This window comes from Cupressus sempervirens, chromosome 4 (assembly GCF_028749045.1).
Source record: "Cupressus sempervirens isolate cs-2001-9-10 chromosome 4, ASM2874904v1, whole genome shotgun sequence".
Taxonomy (NCBI): domain Eukaryota; kingdom Viridiplantae; phylum Streptophyta; class Pinopsida; order Cupressales; family Cupressaceae; genus Cupressus; species Cupressus sempervirens.
This window is the reverse complement of record NC_143121.1, coordinates 858,096,122-858,122,154: the sequence shown is the minus strand read 5'-3', so window position 1 is coordinate 858,122,154 and position 26,033 is coordinate 858,096,122. Positions and strand designations below refer to the sequence as shown.

The 26,033-nt window shown below is 37.0% G+C and overlaps 1 protein-coding gene across 1 annotated transcript; it reads left to right on the top strand.

Annotated features, from left to right (window-relative positions):
* The first annotated feature begins 10,453 nt into the window (after nucleotides 1-10,453).
* On the top strand, nucleotides 10,454-22,509 carry LOC149564121 (putative phospholipid hydroperoxide glutathione peroxidase). Its single transcript, XM_089827199.1, has 6 exons — nucleotides 10,454-10,811; nucleotides 10,913-10,989; nucleotides 20,391-20,452; nucleotides 21,591-21,709; nucleotides 21,838-22,005; nucleotides 22,225-22,509. The coding sequence occupies exons 1-6, from the start codon at nucleotides 10,653-10,655 to the stop codon at nucleotides 22,255-22,257; spliced, it is 618 nt and encodes a 205-aa protein (XP_089683325.1). The 5' UTR covers nucleotides 10,454-10,652; the 3' UTR covers nucleotides 22,258-22,509.
* The last annotated feature ends 3,524 nt before the right edge of the window (nucleotides 22,510-26,033 follow it).

The window sequence follows — 26,033 nt, the reverse complement described above, 5'->3', positions numbered from 1 at the left end:
TTTACATACGCATTATTACACACGGGCCAAATTTGTGTTTTCTTATATTTCATTCATTTTCATAATTCAAATTTAGTATTAGTATCCCTTTCCTTTTGGGCATTTATAATCTAATTTAGATCCAAGAGGAATCATATTTAGAGGTTCTATCTTTCCCCACACACATATTTGAATGGCTTAGTGCCCAAAAAGTGGAGGCCTACATCCTATTAAATCACGTCCATTTTTCCAACAAACAATTTCCATTCACTAAACCTTCCTCGAATTCAACACTTAGATCTTTGCACAGATCTCTATAAACCATTTCCTCTGATTCTTTGACTCATGTACTATATTTCATCTTTTGTCCAGATTCAATGAATCTCCTTCCTTGATGATTATACATTTGATTTATCAAAATTGTTCCTTCATTTACCTATTCATCATGTCTATTATTTGTTAATGACGCTAGTTCGCTAATAATGCTCTTGTGTTCCTTTGTACTGATAGTGCTAGATATATAGCTTATCGATAACATTCTCCTTATTGCCTTTATGGATAGTGTCTTATGTCTTTTGATAAGACATGTCTATTTACTTATTGGCATAACTTGCTTACCTTTTGGCTTAACTCCTCAATAGTGATCTTTATTGATCCATGATTTGATAGAAATGACAAACATGATAAATAATCTTCATAAATAACATGTAAATGATTATATCGACTTATAATAAAATCATCCTCAATAGTCTCCAATTGAATCACTTAAGTTGATCTTTTCTCACTCTGAGCCAAACAACCACTGACCCTTGAGGCTCAAAAGTCATCAGTAAGAGAAGAGCTAACTCATGTGTCTCTCTTGGTAGTTCTCACTTCTATATCAACATATTGAGTACAAGAAGAGGAGCCTCCCATCAAATAATCCTTATGTAAAGAATCAATTTTCAAGGAGCTTTCATGTAAAATCATGTAAGGCCAAACCCCACCATACCAATCACAACTAAAACCCCACCCCACTCACACAGCCACTACCAAGAAACCCCTCATCAAACTCCAAACGAACACCTCAAAACCCCAAAGCCACCACAAAAGAACCAAAACACTACCAAATCCCCACACACTAATGCACACACAATAGTCATTTCTTTGTAGGAAAAACCCTCGTTGCATGTGAAAGACCTTTGACCAGCACCTTTGCACTAATAAGCCTACAAACAAAGACCACATAAGACTAGAGAACATGGGTGTGATTAGGCCACATGCCCTAGTACGTGATCAGACATCGCACTCGATGTCGTCAATACCTTCCTCCCGATCAAACAACATTAATCTACAATATGAATTTGAATACTTCACTTACTATTATATTTAATTACTTAACAAATATTTAACTTTAAGTATTACATATTTATTATATATTAATAATAATAATAAATAGAAGAATAAATATGGCAAATATAATATAAATATGATACTAGGTTTTTTTTTAACAAATTAGTGAATGCTTTGACTAGGGCTATGAACCATTATGATGCCAAGATATCTCCGAACACTTATTTGTAACTATGTTTATGAATTTGTATATACATTTTTCACTACATCGTCTCTTCTTAGTCACATTCGTTAATCATTTGTTAGTGATAGCCAATGTTAATTTCTGGCAAAGTGCCATGAAGAACATTTGTGCCAATGTTGAAATCATATGCTTGTGTACAGTATTTGAATTTTGATTGTTCTTGACTAAAAAATATTATATATGAAGCTTTAATTCTAATTTTGATTATTCAATTTTTTGCAAAACTATTACTATACTAATCTAGTTTTTGTTACACACATCAATAATTATTATTGCAATGTTGTTGAATTAAATAACTTGCAATAGATTTTATCTATTGAAAGGAATTAAATCTAATGAATCTTTTGTTTAGGTACTTTTTAAGAGAAACATTTTATGTTTAACAATTAAATATAAATTATTCAAGATTAAACTTTTCTTTGAACATAGAGTTCTCTTATTTTTATTAAAGGTTTGTGTTGTTTGAATTGATTTGTAGTTTTCCTCTTTTTTAAAAAATATTATGAATAGTCCCTTTTCTATTAATAAAAATATTAAAGTTAAAATTTCACAAAAATGGGTTGGGGGATACAAGATCACCCCATGAGAGTTCACACAATATCAAGGTAAAAAAGCTAGACACTATTCATAAAATAAAAAATACTAATAAAAGATCTCAAGTTGTAAGAGCAATGCCAACAAACGAAAGAGGATCATTGCAGTCATCAAAACCCCATACATCAACAAGGTCAACAGGTGGGTCGAGCAGAGACCGCCCATCTTTAGCAGCTTCCTCTTCCTCTTTCTCTTGCTCAGCCCTGGGAGGAAAAATTTCCAAAAATAGGATACAGAATGACCATTTTGACAAAGTGGCCTCAAGCTAGATAGAGTCAACACTAGGGGTGGACCGACCACCAACAGGAACAACAAGAGCATCTAGGGATCAACCAAAGTCGTGCCACAATAGAGAAGTCAAGCAATGATGCCAACTATCATTCCCACTACTAGGAGAGTGGTAGGGAGCCTTAGACTGAGGAATCTAGAAGCAACGGGTAGAGGAACCATGACCCCAAAAATAGACATGAGGCAGAGTGGGGTTGAAAAAAATAGAATCCAACGTCACTCTAGCCACCGACAGGAGGCATTGCCCTAGTGGTTGAGCAAGTCCTATAGGTGGGCCACCTAAAGAGCCACCTTATTGGCTTGTACTTGAATTTGCATCATTACATCATTGCATATACAAGTTTTCATGTACATAGAAACATTTATATCAAGAAAATTGTGAGTGAAAATAACAACATTTCTATGGACCAACTAGAGTTGCATTGCGACAAAGAAGTCAAGCAATGACACCAACTATCATTCCTATTTCTAGGAGAGTGACAGGCAGCCTTAGATCAAGGAGTCTGGGAGCAGTGGGTGATGGAACTATAACCCCAATGGTGGTCATGAGGCACAGTGTGATCAACATAAGTAGAATCTAATGACACTCTAGTCACCGTACAAGGGGGCATTGCTCCACTAGTTGAGCAACTCTTGCAGGTGGGCCACCTTGTTGGTCTATACTTGAATCTACATCATTACATTATTGCATATACAAGATTTAGTGTACATAAAAGCATTTATATCAAGAAAGACATGAGTGAAAATAATAACATTTCTATCTTTCCAAAGAGTAAAAAGAATCTCTGTCCTAGAAGCATGCCAAATCTAAGTGTATTTGTAGGAGATTCTTGGTGAATCACCCAACAAAATTATATGCCAAAAAAAGGCTTAGGCCAAAAGGGTTTGCAGAAATCATGAATCCAAAGCCAATATTGTTGAGCTCTTCAATAGAACTAGAAGATATGAAGAAAGGTTTCAGGTTACCCACAAAAGGGACATCGAGGATTAGGAACTCCTAAATGCTTAAGCCAAGGACCCAATGGGCAAGCCCTAGAAAAAAAACACATCAAGAAAAGTTTACAATCTTTGGCTGAGTAATGGAAGTCCAAAGAGTGTTAAATCTAAGTCTCCAATTTTGTTGAGAAGACTACTAGGTGCCATTGTTGGCTAAGAGGATCAACCATAGGCAAGTGTGGCACCAACCAGTGATATCCAATCTTGGGTTTGTAACTAGCAAGAGGAGTGCATGTATACCATTTCCATTCCTTCCACCATTCTTAACAGGTTGAATACCCAACTTGTGAAGCATGTGTAAAGGAAAAACAAAAACTAGCAAGTAAAAAGTCTATTGATCTAGGCAAGATAAACAAAGTTAGAATTGCATGTCATCCCACATTTATAAAAAAATGCAGCGTACTAGAACCCAGGACCTTAGAAAGTGAGATCCTTGAATAGAAAGAGGGGAGACCACCAAATTTTATGTTGGTTCATGGAAAGCCCATCCCTAAAACTATCCCCAACCCAATGAAACTAGAAGAAATGTAGTGCCTAAGAAGAATTTTCCAGGCCTCATCTCTAGTGAGGGTATAGATAACCCACTTGGCACATTAAGAAATGCCCTACTTCTGAGTGCAAAGAAGACCAAGGCCTCCAAATCCCTTGGGAAGGAAACAATACTCCCATGTGACTCTGCAAAAACCATGATGATCAACTCTAGAAGCCAAAAGAAAATCACTAAAATATTTCTCCAACTTCATGTAAGAGGCCTTGGAAGGATCCCAAGAAGAATAAGAATAAACATGGCTAACTACTAACACTTTGGAGCAAATCTAGAACTTACCAGCCAAAGAGAGATGCTTGGTAATCTAGTAAGCAAGCTTCTTCTCAATCATGGGAAGAACAACATTCCAAAGCTCCATAGGTGAAATTTGAAACACAAAGGGAATGTCGAGAAAGTGAAAGACCTCTTTGTGTTGAATCCATCTCCACTCATATTGGGGAAGCCATGGAGGGGCAAGAAGAAATGACTGTATGAAGCAAAGAGTCTTGTGCCTTTGAATAGAAGAACCAGAGGCCAAATAAAAGGTGTTAAGGCATTATAGAGCATTGGAGACATTATCCTCATTCTCAATGATAGTGAGAAAGCAATCATCAATGAAATTCCCATTGACAAGTTGGGTAGGTGACTCGGGTAGGGAAATACCTCTGATAAGGCCAAAAGAGATGACATTAGCAAGTATGTACCCAAATCCTTGTGCACAAAGAACATAAAAAGCCAAAGCCAAAGGACAACCCTAGAAGATGGATCTAAAAGGCCAAAATCTTCAAATCGTCTTCCATTAATGGTGATAAAAACAAAAGCGTCCTCAAAGAGCATTTGGACCAACTGGATAAAAATGGGACCAAACCCAAGAGCTTTAAGCATTGCTAGAATGAAGGGCCATTCAATACGATCATGAGATTGGGTGAAGTCAATCTTGAGGAAGATGGCTTGTTGTTTAAACTTGCAAGCACATTCTATACCTTCCCAAACTACAATAATATTATCTAGAATATATCTGGAATTGATAAATCTAGTCTTCTTAGGGTGCACAATCAATTAAGACAATAGATGGAAAATTTTGAGAGCTAAAGCTTTAGCATTGATCTTGTAGGAGACATTCAATAGAGTGATAGGTCTCCAATTGCAAATGTCCTCAAGGTCTCTAGCTTTCTAGGTATGAACTTAATGTTCCCTTTGTTGACAATATTTCCTAGAGATTTGGATTGAAAAGCTTCAAGGTAGACCATATGCGGGTTATGGCCAATGGACTCCCATAATGTTTTGAAAAATTCACATGAAAAACCATCACACCTAAGAGCCTTGTCATCCACCATGGAAAAGAAAACTTCTTTGAGGTCACTGATGGTGAGCTTTTGCTCATAGAAAGCATGATGCTCAACTACAAGATGCTTTGGAGTAACAACAATGCAATCCTTCAAAGCTTGGTCCCTAGCACCTAAATTTCCCTACGTTATGAAAACCTTCTCATTGTACCTTCCTTAATTCTTTTGGTCCCCACAAAGGTATAGCGAACTCTGAACTTTGAGAGGCTGAAAAAATTCTTTCAAGGCTTTGCCTCAAATTTCAAGCCAGTGAAGGTAAGCCTTGATTGGAACTCCCTGATCAACGTAGTTGTTTGCACCTTGCTTCTTATGGTGGAGATTAGCAAGTCAAAGTTGCAAGTCCATATCAAGCGGATTCATGGCCAAGGCCTCAGAAGCAACACAAAGACCTTTGATAGTTACATCATATGAACATCGACAATACATGACAAGTTGTCTATAGTAAATACAAAGAAACCTCACTGTATGGGTGATGACATCATTTAACCACTGAATCCAACCATAGTGGTTGTAGGTTTGAGGCTCCAAATTTTAGATACACAAAATATGAGTCATAGTGGGTTCATGACCAAGAAGTGACGTGTTGAGGAAAAGTTGCATTTTGGCAAGACATTTTAGATTACGGTAAAAATAGGTTTTGAAGGGACCCCGAAACCCTTTCACATCCTCAAAAAGGAAAAAGCAAGACAACCATCAGGAAAAGAGTCCTTAAACCTACTAGAAGCAGCACCAAAATCAGGTTTTACAAGGACCTGAAACCACTTACATAGTCCAAATAAAGTACCCAGGTTTTACAAGGACTTGGAACCTCCAATACAGTTTAAAACTAAAAACTAGAAAATAGGACCAAACATAGGAACCAAATGTAACAACTAGCAAAAAGGACCTGAATAGGAACCCAACTAGAAAAGAAGACCCAAAGAAACTATTGAAGTTTCGTGATCATCTTAACTACCTCCTTACCAATCTTAGTCGTATCCTGGATGGAGTTAGTAGCCAAAGAAGCAATAAAAATCAAGGCATTCTTCCTCAAACTTTGTCTTGTCCTCTTGCTAGGGCCCTCCGAAGATATGGTTCCTTCATATGCTCTTTTTCCCAGGCTTGCCGTAGCAACACAGATGCTTGAAGTTACTTGCTCCATTTTTGTTCCACTTTCCTTGATAAGCATTCTAAGATTCTGCTCATAATCCTTAAGTTTTTTTGGGATGTCTCCCATTTGCACCTCCAAGTGTTTGATAATAGCCTGGTCAGCCTCTTGGCTATGTTGCAAGGTTTCCACTTTCTTCTTCAACCCCATTATTTCATTATAGATCCAAGAATCGACTTGGAGGAAAGAATCAACTTTAAGTTTGGCAGAATGTAGGAAGGAGAGCTTGGTTTCTCTCTCTGGGGAGTCTCTCGCGTCTTCAGCTGTGGTATGTGGCAGGGACCCAACTTTATCAATTTGTTCCTCCCCATCCAACGGCTCCTCCTCTCCAGTCTCCATAGGGTCATGTTGACTAGGGACCTCCTTATCTTGTCTCTCAGTCTCCTTTGCAGGAGTGGAAGCCTTCCCCATGTTTTCCTCCTCACTCATAATGGCTGGACCATCAATTAAATTATCTTTATCTTTATCACCTTCCCTGGACACAGTCTGAGTACCCTCATTATCAGACTTGCTCTGTTTCGAGTTATCCTCAGTTGTTTCTTCCTCTCTCCCTTTCTCATTTTTGCCTTTCGTTTCAGGATACCTTCTAGGTTAGAGCTAAACTCCCCAACATCCATCCCTTCCTCTTCCTTTGGGACATCCTTAACTGAGCCTTCAGTACTCTCCACCTTAGTATCCTCTTCAACAATTTGTCTTCGAGAGCTAGAGGGTTTCAGTTTTGCCTTATCTTTCCCTTTAACATTCTCATCAATTTTACATTTTATGAACTGAGAATCCTTATGTTTGCCAGTGGAGGGAGACGAAGCAATGGATTTATTTTTACAAAAACCCTCTATGAGCAATATCAGACCTTCATGTAAAATGGGTCGTGATTCTTTCTTTCTATGGGCATGCAAGCTTTGAAGCAAATAGAAAGGGAAGACAATTCTGTCCTTATACCTAAAATGGTAAGAAAGACAAAGTGGAATTTGTGCACCCTTTTATTCCTACCATCAAGGATAAAGTACTCATGGATACAACCAAGCACATCACGCCAAATACCTTTAATTTGTTGCACATCAAAGAAGTCTCCATTCTTCTCCAATTGCATCTCCTCATCATCCGTCTTCAAGATTTTTTTGTAGGCCGCATTGGAAATACTGGTCTATTTCGAGAATTTAATACCTTTCATGGGGAGCCCAGTAACCTCGGCTATGAATTCCTCAGTAAGCTTCACAGCGACTCCGTGGAGAGTAACTTTGTCATCGACCCAATTTTTGAAGAAGGCGGTGGTGACATGGGGTTTGAATCCACGCAACCACTCCGGAAAACTGACCACCTTCCCTTTTTGGAGAATTTTCCAAATGTCCTGCCTAGCCTTCCAGTCATCACATTTTTTGGGCTCTTGCTTCCTCGGTTCACCCCCCATTTTATAGAGTGGCTGCATGGATTCAAACCCCGTGTCACCACCGCCTTCTTCAAAAATTGGGTCAATGACAAAGTTACTCTCCATGGAGTCACTGTGACACTTACTAAGGAATTCATAGCCAAGGTTACTGGGCTCCCCATGAAAGGTATTAAATTCTTGAAACAAACCAGTATTTCCAATGCGGCCTACAAAAAATTCCCAATGACGGATGATGAGGAGATGCAATTAGAGAAGAATGGAGACTTCTTTGATGTGCAACAGATTAAAGGTATTTGGTGTGATGTGCTTGGCTGTATTCATGAGTACTTTATCCTTAATGGTAGGAATAAAAGGGTGCACAAATTCCACTTTGTCTTTCTTAACCATTTTAGGTATAAGGATAGAAAACTGATCACCGTCCCTTTCTGGAGAATCTTCCAAACGTCCTGCCTAGCCTTCTGGTCATTACATTTTTTGGGCTCCTGCTTCCTCGGTTCACCCCCCATTTTTTGAGAAATTAATACCTTTCATGGGGAGCCTAGTAACCTCGGCTATGAATTCCTCAGTAAGCTTCACAGTGACTCCGTGGAGAGTAACTTTGTCATCAACCCAATTTTTGAAGAAGGTGGTGGTGACATGGGGTTTGAATCCATGCAACTGCTCCAGAAAACTGACCACCTTCCCTTTCTGGAGCTTCCAAACATCCTGCCTAGCCTTCCAGTCATCACATTTTTTGGGCTCCTGCTTCCTCAGTTCATCACATTTTGGCAAGATGTTGCTTAGTTGTTTGCTAGATAATACTAAATAAGACAAGACAATAGTATGAAAAAGTCACATTAGATTAAGGGATGATAGGTAATTCCTTGACTTCAGAGAAAGAAAAAAAGATTGACTAGTAATCATGACACGATCAAGCCACTTAAAAACCTTATTAGATCTAGCTTTGAAATTGGACCAAGTATGTCAAACCCCACCAAACTGACGTTGAATAACATTGGGATAAAAAAGGCCCAAATTATTACACATTTAGTACCAAGCCTCTCTTTCCCTAGTTGTCCATATAAAAGGCAAAATCCCATCTTTGTCACAAGCCAACTCAACCATATTGAAGTCCTCACACATAACCCAAGTGGTTGGTGGTAGGCGATCTACCATCCAACACAACAAATGCGATCTTTCAACATCATCATTGGGCTCATAAACATTAACTATGACAAAAGAATGCTTGTTGAATGACAACAAAATATAAACAATTCTTTGCATGAGGTTAGAACCATGCGAAATAACATAGTAAATTAAATGAGGGGAAAGAAGAGTAACAACATCACCTCGACCAACTTCATGTTGTGAAGAAAACATAATGATATTCAACCGAATAACATGACAAGTTGAATTAAACATAAACACATAAATTTTAACTTCATGGAGACAGATAATACCTAGGGTACCAAGACTATGTTTAGTATCACGAACAAATTATTTTATGGGGAGGTCTGTGAAACCTTGAACATTCTAAGAGAGAAAATTAACGATAAAAATTCTTGTATGTCATCCTCATACCCAAGAGACATGAAGCTATTGTGCAAGAAAGTTGAACTAGTTTTGAAGCAAGGAGAAGAATCTCGGTTAGAATGATTCTCCACTTCTCAAAATTTCCATCCGGGTCTTCAACATGACCATTTGAGCTATAGGGCCATCACAAAGATTAAGACACAATCATGGAATTCGCTTACAAAGTGTAGACCCATCTGAGCCGATAAACACTCACAAATGCCTCTATCCCCTACACACCAACATTTGAAACAACTAGTAGCGGAAGAGCCACCACCAAAGTAATTGGAGTCAAAGTTAGAAGCACCAAGGAAAGCTCCAAAGATGGATGAGCTAAAGGTAAAGTGTCTTGCTTGGGGGTCAACGAAGTTTTGTCCTTGCACACCACATTAGTTTGTTCATCTTTTTTCCGCAACCTCAACAGGGTTAGCAAGAGTCTCCTTAGGAGAGGACTTGTTATGAGGCATGATCAGTAGGCAACCCTTGATCTTGTGCTCAGTTGACTGACACCTATGACAGGTGTTAGGCAGATTCAAATAAAGCACATTTTGAGTGAAGGTGTGGGCACCAACCTAGATATCAACCGTTTCTTTAACGTCGCATGAAAGGTCCTCGACACAAAATCCACTTTTGAGGACAAGTGTTGACAAACCTATCATGCTCCATGCACACCACCTTACCAAGGGTTTGTGCAATGACTTTAATGAACAACCAATAAGACAAGGGAAGACCCGAAAAACTATAGTGTTGTTTATATTGTTTCAATTGATCTATAGTGTTGAGAGGAAAATTATAGATCAATTCAAACAACACAAATCTTAATAAAAATAAAAAGACTTAATCTTGAATCATTTACATTTAATTGTTAAAATAAAAATATTTCTCTTAAAGAGTGTTATGTAATAATTAAAAGCTGTGTATGAAGTTATGGGAAGTCCACTGTTTTGTATTATTTTATAATTAATATAGTTAAGTACAAAGAGATGAAATGTTAAAATAGTAAATAAAATGTGCTTCAGGTGATATTAGTTATATAAAAAGAGAGACTGTGACTTCCGATAGTTCTTGACTGGAGAACTCTTCAAACAGCCGGCTGTGACTTCCCATTAGTTCTTGACTGGAGAACTCTTCAAAGAGCCGGCATCGTACATAGGTTTTAATTACTTATTAAGACTACGCGGTATGCACTGATGTATGTTCCTTTTTGGCAACATCAACAAGCCTAATGGTCAAACAGATAATTCCACGAACTGTATTCTTTCATGGGATATTTGATTCCTTCCCATTTGTCTGTATTGCACATAGCATCGGTACTTATATTAGCCATAGCCGTCACCGTTGGGCTGCTACACACCCACTATTTGCCTTCTTCATTTACAAGCATGGCTGCAAACACTGGTGTTCACAACTTTACTGTCAAGGTACATTTTGTTTAATCTCTAATAAAGAATTGCTTTTTAAACTTTTCAACAAAAGTTTTGCGTGTCCTTTTTCTTACGTGGGTATAGTTAGTGGGTTACAGGACATAAAGGGGAATAATGTGGATCTGAGCGTGTACAAGGGCAAGGTTTTGCTTATTGTCAATGTTGCCTCTCAGTGGTATTTGTTGCTGCCTCTTCGTTTTGATTCTGGTTTCTTACTTTTGCTAATTGTTCTACATGTGCAAGTTATCCTCGTAGTGTACATTATGTTATGTCGTATGGCCTTTCCATTTTTCGAATCCGGTTGTCTGGAATGGATCTGTATTTGGAATAAGAAGGAATGTTCTGGATCTCATTGGGATTAATGTTTTGGCAGTTCTGTACTGTTTATTAAGCTATTTTACCAATAGACGGAGATCCTGGAAAGGAAATTTATTAAACATTCTAGATTGAACTCGAGGCCCTGATTGCCATTCGGGTGCGTCTGTATCTACCACGAATTATACCCACGAGTAGATGATGATAGATATTGAGAATATTAGGGCACGAAAGATTCTAGGGCTTGAGTGAGGTGGATCTATCCCATCTATCTTGTTAGAATAGCATCCACACAACCTAGGTTTCCAAATTTGACTTGCAATAGGTGGAAAATAAGGAGAACGCGGTCCATGACTCTATCAGACCTCCTATGCGGCCACAAGCAGCTTTTTTCCCCTCGTCGTCTCTCATTCCAAACTCTTGCCTAGTCCTCGGAATCCAATATGGTTGAACTTGCAACATTTGCTTTCATGTTCGTATTGGTTTTTGTCAGTTTTTGTATTTGAAATCTGTTTAGATTAGCTTGTTGGTCAGATTCCACTAGCTAATTATTCTAATATAGATGTAGTGTTTGCAAAATTAAGGTTCTGGTTAGTGTAGCTAGATCAATTTAGCAGTAATTTTCTCAAAGTTAATTTCCTTTCATGTAATCTTTCTATTTTTTTCCAGACTGGTATGCCACAAATATCAGACATCAGTTAAACCTGATCGGTCAAACAATCAAATTATTGCAATGATAAACTAGACTTTTGGCTGTCCACTGCATCAAACTAACTATCTCAACAATCTTTCTAATCTGTCTACTGAACAACATATTTCTTCAAAGCTATCAGATTTCCACAATCCATAAATATTGAATATGATTTCTGGGAAAGATTGTGTAAGTTGTTTTTCCATCAACGTTTTGGATCTGTAATGACCCGTACCAATAGGCCACTAAACAAAACCCTAAATTTAATACACTGCTAAAATATATTGCTGAAATAAAAGAAATAATAGTGCCAATGTATTCATTCAATGAAAACCAAATGTTTTTACAAATGATATGGCAAATTTCAACACCAAAACATTATGACATAGCACATTACAGAGAAACCTTAACTGGCTGTATACAATTGAGAACTTGTTGCAACTACAGATTGAAATGAAGAACCTGGATTGATCAAATGGTGGAGACTGAATGCTGAAGATGATATGATGAAAGGGCAACTCCAACTGAAATTCCAAACCAACAATTAAGCACAAGTGAAAGGACTGAAATATCCTTCCCACAGTTGCAATAATTCAGGTGATCTTTCACACCCTCAAAATTGTGTACCAATTGAGAGTTTTCGTTCTCAATGGCCAATTGTGACTACTTGCAGAAACCCTAGGCTCCACAACGCACATCAGCAAAAAATTCAATAATAAAACTTGATGATAGGCAATGAGGCCTCAATGCCTATTTATTCTTTTTTCCTTGATAGGTCGGCCTCCTTTTTAATTTTTCTCCGCTTCTTCCAACAACCTCTAGAAGATTTTTTTTATTTAATTTATAAAGTTGCCTTGTAATATATATATTTTTAATTGATAACTTTATAATTAACTCCTCCAAAAAAATGGGACATTACAGGTCCGCCCCTCCTAAAATTGCTTGGCCTCAAGCAATCTTAATGCTGGATTCTGCAAAATCACTTCTCCCTCCCAAGTAGCATCTTCAATAGGTAAATCTTTCCACTTAACTAGATACTCTTTGATTACTCTCTTGCGAAGCTGCTTCTGTCTACTATCTAGAATGGATTCTGGCACTAAGATCAATTTCCCCTCATCATCCAAGGGAGGTAATATTGCAGAAGGTATCACATTCTGATCCAATGCCTTTTTGAGGCGTGATACATGAAACAAATTGTGCACTCTACTATCTGTGGGAAGCTCCAACTCATAAGCCACCTTACCAACTCGTTTGATGATCTTGAATGGTCCATAATAGCATGGCTTGAGTTTCTCTGTACCACTCTTCTTGAGAGTGGACTGCTTATATGGCTGCAACATGAGGTAAACCATATCATTTACCTCAAAACTACGCTCAGTCCTCTTCTTGCCTGCATATTGTATTTGCTAGTTCTGAGCTCTAGCAATGTTGTCTCTGAGAGTAGCAACTTTATTCTTACTTTCCTGTAATAGTTCACCTGCACGGGGTACTCGACTGTCTCCCAACAACAAATCTAAGAAACTGGGTGCCTCATAACCGTAAAGTGCTATGAAGGGTGTCATTTGTATAGTCATATGATATGTAGTATTGTAACAATACTCACAGAGATATATCCATTTGATCCAAGCTCATTGTTGATCTGCCACATAATTCCTCAAATACCCTTCCACCCATTTGATTACAATCTCTGTTTGACCATCAGTCTGTGGGTGATAACTGGTACTAGGTGTAAGTTCAATGCCACACAATTGAAATATCTCCTGCTAAAAGTGACTCATGAAGCGGCTATCCCTGTCACTCACAATGCTCCGAGGCAAACCGTGTAATCTAAAAATCTTCCTGAAGAAGACCTTTGCCACTTGAGTTGCTGAGTATGTATTAGCGATAGGGAAGAAGTGAGCATATTTTGTCAGCTTATCCACCACCACATAGATACAATCGCGCCCCTGGGCCCTGGGCAAGCCCGTAATAAAATCCATAGAGATGCACTCCCACTTCCTGTTAGGAATAGGAAGTGGCTGTAGGAGCCCTGCTGGATAAGTGTGCTCTTGTTTGTTCTGCTGGCAAACATGACACTCACGCACATACTGCAAAACATCAGCCTTAAGTCCCTTCCAAGTGAACCATTCCCGTACTAACTTGTAAAAGTCTTCAAATACCGAGGATGGCCTGCTGTAGGTGAATTATGGAATGCTCTCAAAATCAACTGCTTCACTTTCGATCCTGGGACTAAGTAAATCCTGTTCTTGTAAATGATCAAATCATCTATGACAGTGTATCTGGTGTCGATTGTTGTCCCCTCCACTATAGCAAAGGCCCACGTGTCTTTGGCATATTTTGCTACAATCAAGTGTCGCCAATCCTTTGATATTTGAATCATAGAAGTGAGGTGTGGCCTATGGGATAAAGCATCCGCAACAATATTCTGTGTCCCCTTAACATATGTGATATCAAAATCATATGCCTATAACTTACTCACCCACTTCTGCTGACGATCATTCAGGTCCCGTTGTCCCAAAAAGTGCTTCAAACTATTATGATCAGTTTTAATACAAAATTTGCTGCCCACAAGATACTGTCTGAATTTGGCCAAGGCATGCATGATAGCCAACATCTCTTTATCATATATGTTGAATGATCTCTCAGCCCCTCTGAGTTTCCTACTCTCATAAGCTATAGGATGCTTGTCTTGCATGAGTACAACACCAATTCCCTCTCTAGAAGCATCACATTGAAGCTCAAATGGCTTTGTGAAATTAGGGAATGCTAATACTGGGCATGTAGTCATTATTTCCTTGAACAGCATAAAACACTCCTGTGCCTCCTGAGTCCACACAAATGCCCCTTTCTTTAGCAAATATGTCATGGGCGCTGCATGTCGTGAGTAGCCACTAACAAACCTGCGATAGAATCCACATAGACCAAGGAACCCTCTTAACTGTGTAAGGTTCTCTGGTGGTGGCCAATCAACAATAGCACGGATCTTTTCAGGATCCATTCGCACTCCTTCCGCACTAATGATGTGTCCAAGATACAACAATTCTGTCATCCCCAAATCACATTTGGACTCCTTGGCATACAAGGACTTGCTCTGTAAAATGCTTAATATTGTCTCCAAGTGCTCTAAATGTTCTTGCCATGTCTTGCTATAGATCAGAATATCATCAAAGAACACTAGCACAAATTTTCTCAACTGATGGTCGAAGACCTTGTTCATAGTGGATTGAAAAGTGGCAGGTGCATTAGTCAAACCAAAAGGCATGACTACAAACTCGAAATGCCCGTAATGACATCTAAAAGCAGTTTTTTCAATATCCTGCTCTCGAACTCTGTTTTGGTGATAGCCTGATCTCAAATCAATTTTTGTGAAATAACAAGCCCCATGCAATTCGTCTATCAGCTCATCGATGCGTGGGATGGGATACTTGTTCTTTATAGTTCTCTTATTCAACACCCTGTAATCAATACACATTCGTAGAGTACCATCCTTCTTTTTTACCAAAACAATAGAAGATGCAAAGGGTGACTTACTTGGTCTGATGTGTCTCATTGCTAGCAACTCGTTGATGGTCCTCTCGATCTCATCTTTGAGTCGTTTCTGTGCCGGTATGGTGTGATCATGACAGGCTTAGCACCTTTCTCCAATTCGATAATGTGCTCAATACCTTTGTCTGGTAGCCTACCTGGTGGAATCTTACTGAATACCTTCCCATACTTGATTCTCAATTTCTGAATATCTGGATGATATTCAGTCTTATGTTGCCCCTCCTGGGTAGGCATCAAAGCGCATATTGCCGCCCACTCTATATTATTATGTTTGGCTAATCTCTCCAACCGCCTAAATGAGATAGTCTTGACATCACCATTACGGATAGCCTTCAGCACATTAGTCCTGCCATCCACCACGAATCGTATCTCCATATCCTCCAATCTCAGGGTAACCTCCTTCAAAGAATGTAGCGATTGCATCCCAAGTACTATGTCCATGTCACCCATGTTGACCACATGATAGTCCGCCTTAAACTCATAGTTGTTCAGGCGCGAAGGTAGATCTCGCACCATCCTATCACAACGAAGAGTATATCCATTAGCTACCTTAACTCTCAGTCCCTCGAACTACTCAGTAATGAGTCCACGCCTCTCCACAAATCATGTATCAATGAAATTATGCGTGGCACCTGTATCCAATAGAGTAATAATCTTTTGTCTTGCCAAGACTCTCCGAAATCTGAAAGATCCGTCTCTTTGAATACTAGACAGACGTGCCTCCTGTAAATGTATCTCTGGAGCCTCTTTTTTCTCAGCACTATCTACCTCATGTTCACCCTCTGCCTCATCAGGATCCTCATCATGGTGCTCTGAGATGTCTGAATCTGAACCTTCGTAATAAGCCCACATCACCCAGTTAGCCTTCCCCGTAGGCTTCATAGGACAATCATGACCAAACTCATAGGGACCTTTGCAAAAGAAGCATACCTTCTTCCTACGCAGGTCATTAAGTGTTTCCTTATCCTAAGGTGCAGCTAGCTTGTCCTTTGAGTCACTAACCTTCTCTTTACCCTTGCTGAATTCCCCTTTGTTATCTCTAAATGATGAAGAACTCTTTGAACTAAACCGGTTTGCTGGAGCTGCAAGTTCCATATTGCAGGCTTTCTTCATGGCTTCCTGTAATGTAGGAGGATCAAAGGCCTTTACCCACCCCTTGAGCGGTTCAGTCAATCCCTCTGTGAATAAAATGACTAGCCTCCTTTCTGAAATGTCAGGCACCATCACTGCAAGCTTTTGGAAGTCATTGATAAATTATTCTAAGCCTCCTGACTGTCTCAATTGGGCTAACTCCCGGATATAAACTTCAAGATTTTTTTTATCAAACCTTTCTATCAATCTATCCACAAACTCTTGATAAGTGGTTACCTGATTGTGTTGCAATGTGATCATGCCATGTGTCCACCAATCATGTGCTGCCCCATCTAAGTGTAAAGTGACATACTTGAGTGCTTCAAATTCTGTCATCGTCTTCAAAGATAGGAAAGTATCCACCTTATGAATCCAAGCTCGAGAAGTCATTTTTCCACTGCCATCAAATGTGGGTAATACCAACTTGTTGGTGACCTGTTGCAACTCACTGTGTTTATCTACTTGCTTTTGCCTGGTAGCTCTATAGTTCAGGTACCTGTCAAATGTCCATCCATCCTGTACATATTCTGGTAATGAATCCCACTCATTCCTTGCTTGTCGGAGTTCATCTACAATATTTGTTACCATAGCATCAGGTGTGCATGCTGGAGTTTCTTCTCTAAATGTAGGACGTGTGGGTCTATCAGCTGTTTCAGACCGTGTCCTATGTTGTGATCTTGCTATGCTTCTGTCATCCTGATCATTATTATGATTATTTCTCCTATTTTCCCCAATCAAATGTTGCATCATAACCATCATTGCCTGTGTACTTGCCTCTATTGACTGTAGAAGCCTCTCCTGTTGCTGTAAAGTCTCATTATCTCAGACACTTCTGGATGGGCTTTGAGAATGTCTCTCAGCCATATTCTTAGTTATGCTGGTTCCTTTGTAAACTAAATTAAATGGTGGCTAGGTAACCCTATTAGGCTGGCAGGAAACCGCTCTGATACCACTGTAATGACCCATACCAATAGGCCACTAAACAAAACCTTAAATTTAATACACTGCTAAAATATATTGCTGAAATAAAAGAAATAATAGTGCCAATGTATTCATTCAATGAAAACTAAATGTTTTTACAAATGATATGGCAAATTTCAGCACCAAAACATTATGATATAGCACATTACAGAGAAACCCTAACTGGCTGTATACAATTGAGAACTTGTTGCAACTACAGATTGAAATGAAGAACCTGGATTGATCAAATGGTGGAGACTGAATGCTGAAGATGATATGATGAAAGTGCAACTCCAACTGAAACTCGAAACCAGCAATTAAGCACAAGTGAAAGGATTGAAATATCCTTCCCACAGTTGCAATAATTCAGGTGATCTTTCACACTCTCAAAATTGCGTACCAATTGAGAGTTTTCGTTCTCAATGGCCAATTGTGACTACTTGCAGAAACCCTAGGCTCCACAACGACATCAGCAAAAAATTCAATAATAAAACTTGATGATAGGCAATGAGCCCTCAATGCCTATTTATTCTTTTTTCCTTGATAGGTCGGCCTCCTTTTTAATTTTTCTCCGCTTCTTCCAGCAACCTCTAGAAGATTTTTATTATTTAATTTATAAAGTTACCTTGTAATATATATATTTTTAATTGATAACTTTATAATTAACTCCTCCAAAAAAATGGGACATTATAGGATCATACTACATGATCCATCATCAGGATGCAAGAGAGTCAAGGAAAACAAAAATATTATGGAATATTTTTGTTTTCCTTGACTCTCTTGCATCCTGATGATGGATCATGTAGTATGATCTGAAACGTTGATGGAAAAAAACTTACACAATCTTTCCCAGAAATCATATTCAACATATTTCTTGTTAACTTCTAACTTGCAGCATACTTGCTGACAAACTTTGTCAACAACAATCTTACTTAACATCTCCTGTGAAAGGACAGCCTAGACATATCGTACCATGTCTACAAACTTGGCAACTTCTCAAAATGCATTTCAATTTGCAACACATTCTGCCAGCCTGCACCCTTTGTTTGGGTACATCTGCAACCTCTTAAATTTGTCATTGTAAAGCTGTCATCTTGTATTATTCCAGAGGTTACAAATATTCTGGACAAACAAAATTTCTGGCCAAACACAGTTTTCTTATCTACTTGGCTTGCGGTGCTCCGGTACATGCTGGATTTTGTGCATATATGGATGTCCCCTGTGCCCCACTTTCAATAAATAAAACTCAGATGTACCCTTTTTTCCAGTGTAACACCAGTACTGGGGTACATTGGGACACCAGGACAAGTTTCTGGGATGGGTGACAGTGGTGAGAGAACGACAAGGTAGGGAGGGGTGTTGTATACTATACATAAAGAACTTGAAATGTTAGTTATCAATGATGTTTCAGTATAACATACCAAATTAAAATACTTGAATATAGCAAAATTGCAACATGAACTAGAATCATGAAACATTCAACATAGGAACATAGTACATACGTAATAGTAACATTCAAAAATTTAAATTCAAGTATCCATCCCAGTAGTAGTGTGGTTGCAGAATTGCGGATGTGGTACTTGGCTACTCTATGTATCTGGTGGGCGAATGTCTCAGATATAGGTACGTCGAGGTTTGGGAGAGGGTGCAAGTCCCCATGTTTCACTGTTTTTTCCCTGAAAATGGGACAAGCTAGCAGCCGCCATAGTTGCAGTCTGCAGCTTTTGTACGATGAAAGAAAAGTGTGAAAGGCTTTCTGTTCTGACCAAGATCAAGCCTTCTCAGGTGGAGTGGAGTAAAAGAGTGAAGAATATACGTAGCCTTCTAGATAGTGAAAGCTGAATTGACGTCAATGGTGCTCACCTGTTGGAATTTGTCTAATGTGACTCCAATTATTTGAATTTCACAGTGAACTTGGGAACACTTGTTCCCTGAAGTACGCAAATTGATTGATTCTTGGCCAAGGTTATTCCGAAACAACATCAATGTTTTCGCTTCCTCTGATAAAATACAGTTGAACCTGACTGCATTAAGAAACAAAATAACAGAAATGAAAAATGAGCTTCTTGGCATGCATTTTGCTTTGCAAAAACAATAATTTAGACACGAAGGCATCATTGGTTAGAAGCAAGGAATAACAATAGTTTAGACACGAAGGCATCATTGGTTAGAAGCAAGGAATAAAACAGAGCCATGAATGAAATGAAAAACAAACTTGTGATCTCATCTGACTCAAGCACTAGCTAAGGGCCTGGTTTTCGATGGATGTAAATCAAAATTGTAAACTACTACAGCATGAAGGCCACTCACAAGCAGGAGTCCTTATAGCGAGTTAAACACCCTGACAGAATTGATTTCTCTTTCACATTTACATTGAGTTAAGGTACCTGGCGGGTTGGTTCCTGTCAATTGCAATTGAGTGTTCAAGAATTATAATTCATTTATTTTTAACTGAAAAATTCGATTATTTTCTATTTTACATCCCCAAAAATCTGAAATGTTTTGCTACCCCCCGAACCCAGAGAAGCACATGTATACAAAGTTGTAACAGTCTGCCCGCTTTGAAATCTGAGGTTGGATACTGTAAAGCTACCAAGAGAAGAGTGTTTATGCACACTATCAAATAAAGATATAAGAGAAGGGAAAATTAAATTCTGTCGAAGCGATTTATAAAATTACATGTAAACTTTCTTTTGATCACTAATATAAATGCATTCATTTCACAGTAGGAAAGCTAGTGGTCACCGCCAGTACTAGCCAGTCCACCTTTATACATTGTTTGAAATACTGAGTATGTTTAGGAGATCATAAATTTATGTTTGTTCAAGTCAATTTTATTATTTATCATGAACACACGGTGTACACTTTTCTTGCTCTTTACGATTTACAGTTTTTAGCATGTCTTAACGAATTGTCTGTTGTGCACTGTGCAGTGGGCTGACTAATTCCAACTACAAAGAGCTGAACCAGATGTATGAAAAGTACAAAGATCAAGGTGCTTCTCCATAACACATTTTCTGACTCTATAGAATTGTAGCTTCTTGCTATGTGATATTTTCTAAAAACGCTTTCTGGCTGTGTTCAACTCAAAGAAATGGAGCATATTCCAAATTCCCACTTCCTTTTTCTGTACATTGGAACTCTAATCTGATATAAAGATTTTTGAACAATGAGGAGCTGACCTATTTTCTGAAGCTATAGAGTTGTATTAGGAGAAGATATTCAGTAATGGTTATAGCTAACTTCGCACATTCAATTGAAGTGTCAAACGATGTTGAAATTTCCTGATTTTTTTGGTGTTGGTCCAGTATGCAACTTATTTGCTTAAAGCTAAGGTTTCAATTTCTCACCAATAATGATGCACTCTACAAGAAATGTTATGCACGAAATGTTCAAAAAGTTGTCCAAAAAAGTGTTCACCGATAGTTGATCCCCATTGCACCAATAATTATTCATTCAATCACCAATAGTAGTTCACAAATGATCCAGTCATAGATAATAAAAACAAAAAAAATGTCAAAAAATGACCAACTATTGATATACAAATGATCCACTACTGGAGAATTTAATCTTTAAAAGTGAGTAAGCCTCTATTAGACCTCAATTCACTACGGGGTATCTTCTCCTAGTGTCTGATAGGAAACTACCGGAAGCTATTCTTCAGCTCAAAACTTTTAATTACACATACAAATGAGGAATATACATTTTAATTAAGATAAATAAGGATTTTGAAAGTGCTCAGTTCTCTGTAGTTTGTAGAGTAAGGAGGATAAGCAATAAAGCTCAACAAAACAACAAAAAGGTAATCATGAGAAACCAACAGCAAACCTAAAATTAAATGAAGCCAAATTGCTCCACAGATCTTTGTTTAAACTTTAAACTCGACCATCTTATTCTTAATGCATAAAATCCTTCCACACAAGTATCCTTAATAGAAAAAACCAAGTATGCATAAATTGATGATGCAATCAACAATTGGTGATTCTTCCTTTTTCCTTTGAACAGAATAATATTTCTTGTTACTTTCCAAATGGAAGACTCTCATTCAAGATGTGCATTTCGATTGCTGTTTTCAATGGTTCTGTTTTTGTGAACTTTGACACCTTTTATCTGTCACTCGTTAATTGTTTCAGGATTTGAAATACTAGCATTTCCTTGCAACCAATTTGGTGGACAAGAGCCAGGTAATAATGATCAGATTGAGGAAGTAGCTTGCACTCGCTTCAAATCCGAGTTCCCTATATTTGATAAGGTCTGTCACTCACACTATATACACTGTTAGATATGTAAATCTCTGTCCTTGGCATAATGGAGCTCGTCTATACATTACTCTATAAGAAGTTATCTCATAATAACTTGGAAATCAATTATTTGATGTAGATTGAGGTCAATGGTGATAATGCAGCACCCATCTACAAGTTCTTGAAAGCAAGTAAAGGTGGCTTTTTGGGGAATAGAATTAAGTGGAATTTCACTAAGTTTCTAGTTGACAAAAATGGGAATGTTGTCAGCCGATATGCTCCAATAACTTCTCCTCTAAAAATCGAGGTTTTCAATTCTTGCCCTTTAATTCTTTTGCACTTTACAAAAGAATTATTGCATGTGAATTCATTGGTGTCTGGGAATTCATCCAATTTTCAACTTTTGACTTGTATGCTTTGGTTACATAGTGATGCCTGTACATGGATACGATTGGCTTCTTTTTAAAAAAGTGGTGAGATGTATTCTTTAATACAACTTTACTAATTTCTTCTATTCTGATTGCAGAAAGATATTAAGCGGCAGCTGGAGGTCTGCTAATTCTCTTCATCAACATGCCTAGGAGAACATGGATGTGTTATGTATCTATTCATGTATATTAGATTTATCGAATAATTGGCATCTGATAAACCCTTGTCTAAATGGACATCTTGTGAGTTTTAACTTAAAAGGTATCATTTGACCTATGCCATTTCATTTAATTTGTTAACATAAATCTTTGAGAAGTTTGTTCTACAAATTTGTTGTAATCTGGTATTGATTTAATAATAATATATTTGGTGACTTCTAAAATTAGTTTTTTAAAAAAAAGGGGTTTTATTCATGTAAATATACATGCTGTTTTTGTTTATTTCTGTGAAACATCTTTAACTATTGTACAGATCTGAAAAGTTTTGCATTACCCTCCTTGAAAGATTAGTGTTGAAAGTTGTTCCACTATGTCTAACTTTCATTTAGTATTGTTGGTTTTTAAATTAATGAAAATTAATCAAACACGGTCAATAACTTCATTTTTCTATTTTATGTTAAAATTACAATAAAATTTCAGAAAGTTTTTAATTTGGGAAATATCACAAAGTTAATGTTAGTATTTGAAAATTAAAATTAAAATTTCAAGTTAGGGTTTGAACTTTTATTAACTACTATGGTGATTTTGTATGTTGATTAAAGTTTAAATTTGGATCCTAAGAGCAATTTTGAATACTATTTTGTAGGAATGAGATTTTCTTAAATAATTGAGATGATGAGAAGTATGATCAATATGTATCTATTATGGTACCATGTTTTCCATGTCATGCTCATATTGTATTTTTTATTGTGATCTTAGGCTTTAAGATTTAAAGGTCCTAATGAAGTGGATTCTCATACCATTTGTAATGCAAATGATGCTAAGGTCTATGTGTGGCAATAAAAAATAAATAATTAACAAAATAATATCTAGGCCTAACGATGCCAAATTTAATCATATTTTAAGTTTTAAATTTAAATTAAAAAATATTTTAATTAATCTATTTATTATCATATCATTCACCTCCAATTAATTAATTTGAATTAATTTAATTAAATTAAATCTTATCTCATAAGAATTATTTAAATTACCTTAAACTCAAATATCTAACTAAACCAATTAATTGGTTAAGCTAATAAACTATATATTGTGGTGTAATTAATTTAAATAATAATACTCTCAATTTTGCACATTTCTAAAAATCTACAATAAAATATAGATGATCCATTTGTTTAAGAAAATTCTCACTTTCTATTTATCCCTTGATGTAGGGCATCCAAGTGGGTAGGAGTAAAAATAAATTTAGAAATTTTTATTTGTAGAGTGTCGAGAAGGGTCGGGGTTGACATAAGTTTTTGTAGGGTGGAAGTTTTGTTTTAGGTTTTTGGTGGGTGGGGTTTTTTCGAAAGAAGAAAATTTTGAGACTTTAGAAGAATGATAGAAAATTGGGATTGGTTTTTACAATGGAGAGTTTAACATGTTGGTTGCAGGCATTTCTCTAAGATGACAACTTCTTAGAAGCCATTACTTGTTGATAAAACCTCCATTGGTGTAGGTTAATGAGAGGCCAAATTAGATGGAAATTTGGTAAAGGGAAGCCAAAAAGCTCACCACTTTGCAATTTTCTTTGGGGTTTTAATAAGAATTCCTGAAGTTTGTTGAATTAGTTTTCTATCCATTTTCATCTTCTTTTTTCATATTGTATGTGTTTTGAGAGCTAATTCAGATAGGTTTGAAGGGGCTTATAACCATTGCACCAATAATATCAAAGTCAAAAGATTTTGAGTGTGCATAAGTATTCATAAGAGAGTTAAGAAGACTAGAAATCCCTACAAATCAAGATTGCCTAAGGATTGTCTTTTCTATGATGATAAATTTTATGCAAGATTAGAAGAATTCTTAAATGATAGTGATGATGAAGATGGCGAGCTTGGATTAGTTGAGAAAAAGGAAGTAATTGAAGAGGTGGCTTTAGTAACTATTGTTGATGATTATAATTCTGATAAAGCTATTAATCCAAAGGCTAACCAAGAGAATGTTGAGTTGTTTTATGAGACTAATAATGATTTGTAGAATGACATCCAAGTTGTTGAACAAAGAGAGGAACCAAGATCTGAACCTAGAGCAGAAGTAAGAGTTGAGACTGTGACACCAACACCAAATAAGAATTTGACAAAGAATCACCCTGCTAATTAGATAATAGGAAGTGAAGATATAGGAGTAATGACAAGAAACCGAGTATATGAAGAATTATGTTTAATTTCTCAAGTTGAACCTAAGAGTGTAGATGAAGCATGTAATGATGATTGACGGATTCAAGGAATGAAGGAAGAATTAGATCATATTGCGAAGAATGAGACATGGGAATAGGTCCCTAGACCTAAAGACAAAAATACTATAGGAATTAAGTGGGTTTTCAAAAATAAAATGAACAAACAAGGTGAGGTTGTGAGAAACAAAGCTAGTTTGGTATGCAAAGGATATTCACATCAAGAAGGTATAGACTATGAAGAAACATTTGCACCTATTGCCAAAATTGAAGAAGTATTTATGTTCTTGGCTTCTGTAGCAAATAAGAAGTTCAAAGTGTATTAGATAGATGTGAAGTCAACATTTCTGAATGAAGTACTTGAAGAACTCTAGATTGAGAAGCTTGAAGGATTTCCTTTCACAGAAGTATGAAATATGGTATGCAAGTTGAAGAAAGCATTGTATGGACTAAAGCAAGCACCTAGAACCTGGTATGTGAGGTTGGAATTTAGTATTTGGAAAAATTGGGATTTGCTAAAGGTACTGCAAATAGAAACTTATATTTGAAAGAAATTGAGAATGGTATGTTGATTATTATCATATTTGTGGATGATATAATCTTTGGAGGTGATGATGAAGCAAGTGACAAATTTGTTGATGAAATGAAGAATGAATTTGAGATGAGCATGATTGGTGAGATGAAATATTTCTTATGTTTACAAATTGTGCATAATGGTGATAGTATTTTCCTATCACAAACTAAGCATTTGAAAGACTTATTAAAGAGTTTTGGCTTGGAAAGTTGTAATCCTATTGGTACACCTATGATAACTAATCACAAGTTATCTAGAAAAGATGGGACACCTACAATTGAGAAGATGAAGTATAGATCCATGATTGGAGGTTTGTAATATCTGACTCATACAAGATCAGATATAAAAAATGCACTTGGTATAGTAGAAGGATTTCAAGCAGATCCCAAGGAATCATATTATGCAATAGTAAAGAGGATGTTCAGATATTTGAAGGGTACACCTAATTTTGGGTTGTGGTATGATAGATCAAATAAATTTACTCTTTGTGCATATATGTAGCATAGTATGTAGCAACAAAAAACAATTGCAATCAAATTATGTGAATGAAACAAATGTTGAAGGATATCATAATAGAGTTTTCAGAACCTATTATCATACATTGTGATAACACAAGTATAGTGAGTGTGTCTAATAAACCTTTATTACATTCTAAGACAAAGTACATAGGGATTAAGTGTCATATCCTAAGAGAGAAAGTTGCAAAGAAAAAAATCAGATTGGAATATGTTAATACAAAAGAGAATATTGCATATATATTTATGGAGCCTTTGCCTAAGGATACATTTGAGTATTTATGAGGTATGCTTAAGGTTATTCCCTTGCCTACTTTAGAATAGAAGATGCAGAGATTGCATCCGTCTAGTGGTATAGAGAACTATTGTTTATCTGGATCGAATGCTAAAGCTTCCTCTATGGGGGAGTATTTGTGATTGAGCAAAGTCATGAAGGACTCTTGGTCGCTG